The sequence below is a fragment of the Hordeum vulgare genome, chromosome 5H (assembly GCF_904849725.1).
Source record: "Hordeum vulgare subsp. vulgare chromosome 5H, MorexV3_pseudomolecules_assembly, whole genome shotgun sequence".
NCBI lineage: Eukaryota > Viridiplantae > Streptophyta > Magnoliopsida > Poales > Poaceae > Hordeum > Hordeum vulgare.
Window position 1 is genome coordinate 459,404,338 of NC_058522.1, and position 9,952 is coordinate 459,414,289.

Here is a 9,952-nt window from a genome sequence, read left to right on the forward strand (position 1 = left end):
CGCTCGATCTCATCGCGGCGTGCACGGCCGCTTGTCGGCATCGGCGGGATAGGGACCCGGTCGGCGGAGAGATGCCACGCGTTGGGAAGGTGGACGTCGCTCCACGGGACCGGCGTCCTCGTCTCCCAGTAGCGCCGGCATACCTCAACGCTGAGGTAATGCCGGTCCCGATGGCCGGCGGGCCTAGGGGCGATGGTGAAGGGAGCCGCGACGGAGGCACGACGCGGTGGCGATGCGGCCTCCTCCTTCACGGAGCCGCGACGACGTCCCGACGAGGAGCCAGCCTTGCGGATGTGCTTCCCCTTGCGAACGTAGTTCCACATGCCCATGGCTGCTGCGAGGTGGGCGGACGGCGAGTTCGAGGAGGCTGCTAGGGTTAGCGGCTGTCGGGTTTTGATGAGGCCGCGGGGTGGCAATGGGAACTGTGGACGACGACCGGTCCACGACTTCCCCATTGAAGAAGGACCGCGACCGTTCCCTGGGCGGATGACAGGCGGGGCCGGCCGCTCGTGCGCATTGACGTGGGCGGGTGGGAGGTAGGTGGCCGCCCGCCACGCGTCCCCGACGCGGACGAGCGCGCATCCGTTTGATGTCCGCCGCGACCCAAATCCCGCGCGCAAGTTTGCGCTCGAAATGGGTCGTGCCGGACACAAAACGGACAAGATGGGTCTGGGCCGTCTCGCGCTAGGCCGACAGGTTTGTCCCTTTTACTCCAAACAAACGGGGCCGGACAGGATGGGGTCGCACAATGGAGTTGACCTAAAGGCCGCTAGCCCATTTGGTTTTGCACATCATATCCCATGGGACCACGTAGTTTCTGTCCTAGCCTCCCTTTTCCCACACCATAGAAACCCACCATAGATTTTGACTAGCGCTGTCAAGGTCTTCGGCAGCAAGTCATGTGCTGGCATCTCTCATATATACGGATAGAGGATGATATCTATATTTTACATTATACTCCCTTCATAAACTAATATAAAAGAATTTAGAACACTACTTTAGTAATCTAAACACTCTTATATTAGTTTACAGAGGGAGTAGTAAATAAGGTTATTTATAGAAAAATGTTAACACCCATATGTGTGGCACGAAGCAACATGGCCCAAATGTCTCCATTATCATCCATTTTACCACGTCAAAACAAATGATATCAACTTTTTTTTTTAGCTTAAAAATGTTTTTATCTCCTAATTAAAAAATCCAATTAAAAATCCATTTTCACCATTAAATCCGTCTCGACGAGATCTTCAAAACTAGATCCCATGTTGATATGTTTCGATGAAAATTTGTTTTGGCCAAAAGTTGCCATGATGTTTACACAGTAGTTGCCATAGTGTTTATTCTAAAGTTGTCATGATATGTTTTATCTATTTTGTTCTAGATCTGAAGCTACCGTTATATTTTCAACTAGTTTTTACAGTAATTTTTGCTAATTGACCATGGCAATTTTTAGTAATTAACCACAACAATTTAATGCATGGATCATTGTAATTTTTAGTAATCCATTATGGAAATTTTAGTTTATAGATCATGGCAATTTTCATATTTTGACCATGACAATTTCAGTACTTTGACCATATAAATTATTTTTTGTATGAACTATGGTAAATTTAAGTGCATGTATCATGGTAAATTTAAATAATTTATCATGTAAGTGTATGCACGTATGTATGAGCGCTTGTGTTTGTAATGTGTTAAAAAAGTAATTCACCATGACAATTTTAGTTTATGGTTCATGGCAAGTCTAGTTTCTTAATTCCTTATTTTATAACATATCAAAATTTACTTTTAAAGGTAGAAGAAAAAATAGCTGAAATATATCATGACAACTTTGATGTAAACACTATGGCAATTCATGTGTAATAGACATGGCAAATTTTAATCCTTAAAAGAAAATTGTCGAAACATATTGATATGAGATCTAGTTTTGAAGATCTCATTACGATGTATTTAATGATGAAAACGGGTCTTTAATCGGATTTTTCATTTAAAGAATAAAATATTTAAAAAATTAAAAATCCAAAAAAAATTCAAATGCATGCCTACAGTAACGTGACTGTAATCTATATGTTATAGACGTATGGCCCGATGTTTCTCCCATCATACACATGTGTTATCAACATCCTATTTATAATACTTATCATACGCACCGAGACCGAGTTTGGAAAAAAGAACTCGTAGTTGACGACCAAGACTACCTTCCACATGATTGGTCGCCATCATCGCTCTTCTAAAAAAAACCTGCACCGATTTCATGACTAGTCCATTTCTCAAGAAAAAGATTTGGCTAAATACGATTGTTTGGCCGGACCCTGGCAGCATACCATGTGACAGAGTGAGCTTTGGTACACGTTAGGAACGTTCCTGCCACCGAGCGATGGAGTCACATCCTACGCCCCCAAGCTCTGTGCTTACCATGTTCGGCGAACCGTGGCGACACGGCAGTAGCACGGCACGTGGCCACAGCCGCTGGTACACTGCTACCGTGCTCCACGCCTTCAACCACCTGCCGGCGCTCCCTTCCGGCGGCCCCATGCAACAACCCAATAGTAGATGCAACAAGCTGAACCTCCATCTTTCCACCGTAGTAGATGTAGATCTACATGCTGCATGGTTAGCTGAAACCGCGCGCCCTGCAGCAGAGAGGTCGCCGTCGTTCCAGCAGCGGCCACCGTGGCGCGGGGCCATCACGCCTGGATATTCACTCCTCGACGGATCACGAGTCACGACGCCGTCGTCCGCCATCGTTTTTCAACCCCTCACCACTACACTACACGGGCAACTCAGGTAGTCGTCACGAGACAATCACGCCGGGTTTAACCGAGGTGAACGGGGGCACGGGAGGTGAGGTGGGTGGAGTTGGTGAGGCGAGGTTCCCTGCGCCGCGGGGCAGAAGAAACAAGAAGCGCGACACCGACATGGACGGGGGCGCCGATCGGGGGGCAACAAAACGAGCACAGAAAATGCCCGTTGGTTTCAGCGCCGCGCACGTTGCCTCGCCTCGCGGCCGGCCTCGAGATGCCGGGCGTACGCCGCCCACGTCCCAATCCAATCCACCCCGCCCGCCTCGCTGCCTGACACGTCTATTAAAATGCCGAGACTTGTCGCTCTTCCATACCCGCCACTCTTAATGGGCACCGCCGGTTGAGGGGGAGAGCGCAGCGAACTCACTGACGAGCCGGGCGAGCGGCTGGTGGGATTCTTGCTTCCCTTCTTGTTTCTGGGACTGAGAATGCGGGGCGCCGGTGATTGCGGGCTGGAGTTCCGGGGCGTGATGGGGGAGGAGGAGGAGGAGGAGGCCGCGTCGGCGTCGGCGTCGGAGAGGGCAATGCGGCGGCGGCGGCGGTGGGGAGCGGAGGCGGACGACGGCTACTCGACGAGCTCCACGGGCGGCCGCGGCGGGAGCAGCGGCAGCGGCAGCGGCTCCTTCGGCTGCGACTCGGTTGGTCTCGCACTCTCGCCCCCCCTCTCCTCCATCCATTGCCGCGTCGCCTGGCTTCTATTAAGTATCCGCGCATAGGAATCTCTCACCATTGCGAGCTGTGGCAATGGCATGGGCATGGCGCCATGCAGATCTAGCCAGAGCGCACCATGGCCTGTCGCAGGTGACCACAGGGGCCTTTCCAGAAAGTGGATGGTAAAACCCAGGAATGACATGATTAGCAAGTGAATCTAGCGATCTAAAACAGACAAAGCCGGAGGGCCCGAGGCCTGAGGTCGGAATCGGATAGGCGCCATCATCGCCATCTTGATTCTTGCAGCAAGCGAAAAAGGAGCGGAGGGGGGCACCACCCACACCAACACCAACACCACACACCCTGGGATTCTCCAGCTTTACAAGATTAACTTTTTAATCGGTGGTGCTAAGGTGCTTCATGGTTGGCTGCAGCCTTTGGCCGGATTCGTGCGCGCGGATGGCGACATGGAAGGCACAGATCTGGAGACAGACGGGCTGGCCGCCACTTCCTCCTCCAGCGGTGAGCACACAGCTCACAGCTCACGCTTTGTATTCTTACCAGTGTTCTTGCTGCTCCGCTGGAGCGCTCCGCTTTACAGCCCTTCTTAAGCGGGTTCGCCTTCTCATTCTCAAAGCCTCCGCAGCGTTCACGGAGCCGCACGACGACGAGGAGGCGCAGTCGCGGCAAGAACCGGCCAAGAGTCCGGCGGGCACTGCCACTGCCATCCGAGGTACGTACGAGATTTCCAAGCTTGCGACGTACTGTACTGGTCTGCTAGATGGTGCGAGGTTTTCCAATCTTGCATGCTTGTGTGCTGTTCGACAGAATGCCAGAGCCAGCGGCGGTGCCGGACAGACGCGGTTTACCTGCACGGTAGGAAGGGGCTCAAGCAGCGGCCGGCCTCGCTCGACTTCGGCAGCGCCGGGTTCAGCAGCGGGACTCCGTTTTCTCCGGGCTTTGTGGTGGGAGGCGCGGGGTTTGTGAGCAAGGGACTTGTGTCATCACAGATCAGCTCAGGGGTGTTTCCGAGTCCCGGCACGCCGAGCTACCCGCGGCGGCACCGGCCATCGGCCTTGGGGTACCAGAAGGGGTGGAGCTCGGAGAGAGTGCCCCTTCCTTCCAAAGGTAACAACACTAGGAGGTACCCAGGCAGCAGCATGGCATTTCCTCTCAACAACAGGAGGACACTGCCCTCAAAATGGGAGGATGCAGAGAGGTGGATCTTCAGTCCCAAGTCTAACGCCGGCGATGCGCGTGAGAAGACCGCCACATTGCCCCATGCTCGACGGCCGAAGGCCAAAAGTGGTCCTCTTGGGCCTCCTGGAAGACTTGGTGGACAGTATTCATCTGTATCTTCATCCGTGTCTTTGTTTGACAGTGGGAGAGTTGGGCATTTAGCAGCAAACTCACCTTTCTTGGCGGGAGTACTCATACCTGAACATTATGGTGGGGCGAAAAGTAATGTCCGGAGGTACACGAGTGGAACAGCTGGTGACGAATTTGGTATTGGCATAGTTGGCAGGTCTTCTCTAGCAGCTATCGGGTCGCCTGCTATCCCGTCTACGACGGTGCGCCGACGACTAGATACTGCAATTGAGTCATCTGTGTCATTGCCTAGCACTCGAGAATCTGTACAAGGTATTAAGAAATTGCTATCCTTTGTTTTTAGCCTATTGCTTGGTGTTGACTTATGGGTCTATAGAGTATAAAAGTGTAGAGGGCAACCCTCCATTTAAGGTTTGCGGTAGTCTCTGGTTGCTAACTTGTGGTTCTCTCTGTTTGAGGTTTATGGTAGTCTATTAGCTTGTGGTAGTTTCTCTGTTTGAGGCAGTCTCTCGGATTTACGGGTCTATGAAGTATAAAGCATTGTCAAATTGTGAAGCTCCTCGTAAGTTGCATTATACACATTAATTTTTGGCACTTGGTATCTTTGGTAATTGATTTGATCATAGCACTTCTATGCTGAATATCACCATAACTCTATAAGTTATCTTACGCTTTTAATGTACTTAATGAAGATTAAGTAAATCTTTTGGCTGATGCTTCTTTATTTGGTTTCATATCAGGCGAAGAGGCTGAGTTTGTAGAAGATTCAGCCCCTGTCGCTACCCCTATAATTTCAAGGAAGGATACCGCGACTCAAACTAGCCCAGATCTAAGTAGGTCTTCTTCGCCCAGCGCCAGGCCTTCATTTGTTCGCTCGTTTTCAATGCAACAAGCCAAGGAGGAGAGCTGTTTCTCTGATCTTGAGATCAGGGATGTGCAGATGGATGACCGAGTGAGTCTTACTAGATGGTCCAAGAAGCATGTAACACAGGCCTCTAACAAGAATTCTACAAATATCTTAGAGTGGAACAGAAAAACGGTGGACTCTAAATCTTCTTCCTGGGAATCAACTGAAACAAAGTGCACATTAAAGTAAGGGACCAGTGCTTATGATAAATGCTGCCTCTTTGTTCAGGCATACCTCTGATATTATAAACCACTTAACAGTAATACTTGAAGCTTAACTTCTGAAAATATATAACATTATTTGCCTATCTCGTATGATGCTCAAACATCCAAATCTTTTTACTATTGCTGAAACTCTGCAACATGTATTCCGTGAAAACATGAAATGCTGACCGCTTTATCATTATTAAAAGGGTTGAGAGAGAAGAAGCAAAACTTACTGCTTGGGAGAATCTTCAAAAAGCGAAAGCTGAGGCTGCAATTCAGAAGCTAGTGGTATGTGCTTCAGGCTATTTCTAACTTTTTTTTTATGTACTCAGTAAGACCCCTACTGAAATATTTTACTAATTCATAAATTCTATAGTAGCAATGGGCCAAAGGATCCAAATAGTGAACTAAGCAAGTCTAGCTACAGAACAATATAAAATCTGATTAGTCTTAGGATTGGCATCCTCTTCCTCCATCAAAATAAGCATGCGAGTACATTTTCCAAAAGATCAACTTTTGTGTGCAAGCAAGTATCCAATTCATTAAACAGGGCATCAGTCATATTCTTGGGAGGGCTTACTTTCCGCCATTCTTTGTCAGGCAGTCTTTTTCCATCTATATTTATTTGCAGGAATCTTATCAAACATACATCTCCAGCCGCCCAAGTATAGTTTTTGGGCCTACCTCATTTTAGGAGAAAAAAAGTGGCACCCGTATGAACTTTAGCATGTCTACTTGTAACTGTTGTCTCATGTCATTGGTAAAAGAGTATATTTTATATCTGTATATGCTCATAACGGAATGATGCATGCATTATTTACTGTATGATAGCTCATTGTTTTGTTATTCTCTATTGCCGTCTAGTTGACATTCTATTGTATCCATACTTCCATTATCTCAGATGAAACTCGAGAAGAAACGATCATTTTCTCTGGACAGAATTTTGAACACCCTCAGGTCTGCTCAAAGAAAAGCACAAGGGATGCGTGATGCAGCAACAGCAAGCCAAGATGAACATGTTTGCAGAAAGGCCAAAAAGACATCACACGTTACAAAGAATGGCCAGATCAGATCTCTGAGTGGCTGTTTTACTTGCCATGCTTTCTAGTATCATGCAATCCCGCTACTGAGTAAGTTGCATAGTGATGCCTGCCGTACATGGGGTCTCTGTTGATGAATATTCTAGTGATTTAGATGCCCGTTTTTAATAAAGCCAGTAGCATCTATTCTATGCTCTTTCTGTCACATCAGGCAGAATAATATAAACTGTGAAATTGTCAATGCTCACTTTTCAGTGTTGTCCTTGAAAATAGTTATGTTTAATTGTATGCTGCAATGATGCTTGCAGTTCATAATTATGATTTATGTCACCAAATATAGCATGTCGATAGCTCTTATGTTCACACATAAATACATAATCCATTAAACTTCCTTAACATGTTCCATATGCTTGTCATTTTTGACTCTGTCGATCCTTTAAGAACATAATTATTCAGAAATGATTTGAGGCAACTTGAGGTAGCATTGTAGCATTGGAACTTCATGTAACATATTCCATAGGCTAACCTGTTCCTGAGGGTAATCACCTCTAGGTGAGGTAGCATTGTAGCATTGGAACTTCATGTAACATATTCCATAGGCTAACCTGTTCCTGAGGGTAATCACCTCTAGGTGAGGTAGCATTGTAGCATTGGAACTTCATGTAACATATTCCATAGGCTAACCTGTTCCTGAGGGTAATCACCTCTAGGTGAGGTAGCATTGTCACCTGTAAATATTCTGAGCTTGTAAATTGCCTAAGATCTGTTACACTGTCGATAAATAAGCAACCATTAGTCTAAATCACATTTCAAGCTTAGGAACCTACAGTATCATCCATATATCAACTGTTTCCTACTCCCTCCGTTTCCAAATATAAGACCTTTTAGAGATTTTAATACGGACTACATACAAATGTATATAGACGCACTTTAGAGTGTAGATTCACTCATTTTGCTTTGTATGTAGTATGTATTGGAATCTCTAAAATGTCTTATGTTTAGGAACGGAGAGAGCACATCTTATCTCCTCATGCTTTCAAGGAGAAGTGCCTCACATACTGGCATATATCAACCCCATATATATTTTATTTTGTTGAGGATATCAACCCGTAAAGAGAGATCTAAAGGATTGGAGCATCACCAAAGAACTAGCCATGGACAGGGGTGCGTGGAAGCTTGCTATCCATGTGCCAGAACCATGAGTTGGTCGTAAGATCTTATGAGTTTCATCTCTAGCCTAGCCCAACTTGTTTGGGACTAAAGGCTTTGTTGTTGTTTGTTTGTTTGTTTGAGGATATCAACCCCATAGTTCTGATAGCCTGCTTGTGCCAGCCAAACCAACTTCACCTCTGATTTTATCTCCCCTTTCTGCCACTTCATCTTCCTAATTCTCAATAGCATCAGGAACATAAGGAAGATAATACAATATATGCACGTTCCATATGCTTGCCGCTTTTGACTGTGTTGATCATTTAAGAACATAATTATTCAGAAATGATACGAGGCGGGTTGAGGTAGCATTGTAGCGCTGGTACTTCATGTAACATGCTCCATAGGCTAACCTGTTCCTACAGCATGTAACATAGGCTAATCACCTCAGGTAGCATTGTAAACCTGTAAATGTACGGAGCTTGTAAATTGCCTAAGATCTACGTATTACACTGTCGATAAATAAGCAGCCACTTCGCCGTCCTTTATTCACGGTCAAATTAGGACCCCCCAAAAAATATATACATATCAAGCACCACAAATGCCATGCTTTAGCTCTTGACAACGGGACCTGTTTTTTCCTTTCTCTTCAGGGATCTGGAGGACCTAGGTTCACTCTTCAGGCCCTTCAGCAGGGAAGTCCGGGTGAAGTTCAGACAGAGACTCACTCTGTGAGTGAAGAATCCAAACAATCCTCAACTCACCCCCGTCGCATTTTCAGAAGAATATGCCGCTTGCGGCCTGAGCAGGGACCATGCGTGCGCTGGCTCTCACCATATGGCTCTGCTCATCTGCGCAATCTGCCAAGGGGACAAGAGAAAATGGAGGCACCGAGGAAAAGGAGCGATGGTGCCTCTGCGTCACCACATGCACCGACCCGGCAGGCCAGCAGCTAGCACAATGGTAAACAGGTGAAGGCCTCCTTTATCGTTGGCCTTTGCTGGTCCTGTAGTTGCTTCAGGTGTAGCCCATTTGGGTGGGATTGGATGTACGCCACCATAGAACATTATTAGTATTATTATTTTGCTGCAATCGTTGCTGCTCTCGTGTCTTTACTTTGAGCTGTAGGAGATGCTTCCTCAGGAGGGAAAAAAAAGGTGAACCAGATAAGGCGTTTTGCAGCTTTCCAGCGTTCAGATAGAAAGCAAGCGTCGGGATAGAAAGTGTCCTACGACCACGAAGTGAGGTTCCTCCCGTGACTTGACCCTCGTGCACCCTCACCCGTAGGCCGAAAGAAAGCAACGTTATGCAGGTCCAAACAAAACCGGATGCTTTTTGGCTGACAAGTTACCACATGATGTCACGTCACAAACAAAATCGATTGATTGTCAGTATAATTCACCTGTGGCCGCCCACGAGTTAGAAATGACAAGGTGGCATGACACTTTCTTTGGAGCAATTCTAGCGGACCCACTACGTCGCCAAACATAATTCTTGTTTTCTTAGAGGTTGTTAGCATATGGCGTAGCTTCGTCTTACTTGCGAGGTGCCAAACAAGAGAAATATAGACAACCTTAGGCAGATCTCGGGAAAAGATCGGTCGGATCACGAGCCCGTTCGATGCACCTGCGATGGCTGTGTGATTCACGTATGACAGCTGACAAGCGTCTGCGACATAACTCATATAAGAGTACATAATAATTATGATTTCATATATATTTATGGATGTTCGTGTCAAAAAAGAAATGCTCGTGGACATGCCCAATGATTGGACGTGTCTTCTATTTGTCGATCCATGCAGCCATACTCTTTATTTTTTTTCATATGAATAAAGAAAAAAAAAGATGGTTCGAGATGGGGTCGCGT

The 9,952-nt window shown here is 46.9% G+C and overlaps 1 protein-coding gene across 2 annotated transcripts; it reads left to right on the forward strand.

Annotated features, from left to right (window-relative positions):
- Positions 1 to 3,031: 3,031 nt before the first annotated feature.
- Positions 3,032 to 9,178, forward strand: LOC123398630. 2 transcript variants are annotated; one of them, XM_045093081.1, is made up of 8 exons: positions 3,032 to 3,442; positions 3,890 to 3,977; positions 4,093 to 4,188; positions 4,284 to 5,096; positions 5,525 to 5,876; positions 6,104 to 6,185; positions 6,799 to 7,027; positions 8,740 to 9,178. In XM_045093081.1, exons 1-7 carry the CDS (start codon positions 3,233 to 3,235, stop codon positions 7,003 to 7,005), a joined length of 1,848 nt encoding a protein of 615 aa, XP_044949016.1. In that variant the 5' UTR covers positions 3,032 to 3,232; the 3' UTR covers positions 7,006 to 7,027; positions 8,740 to 9,178. The 2 variants fall into 2 exon arrangements, with proteins under 2 accessions (XP_044949016.1, XP_044949017.1); XM_045093082.1 differs by having other exon boundaries at positions 4,102 to 4,188.
- The last annotated feature ends 774 nt before the right edge of the window (positions 9,179 to 9,952 follow it).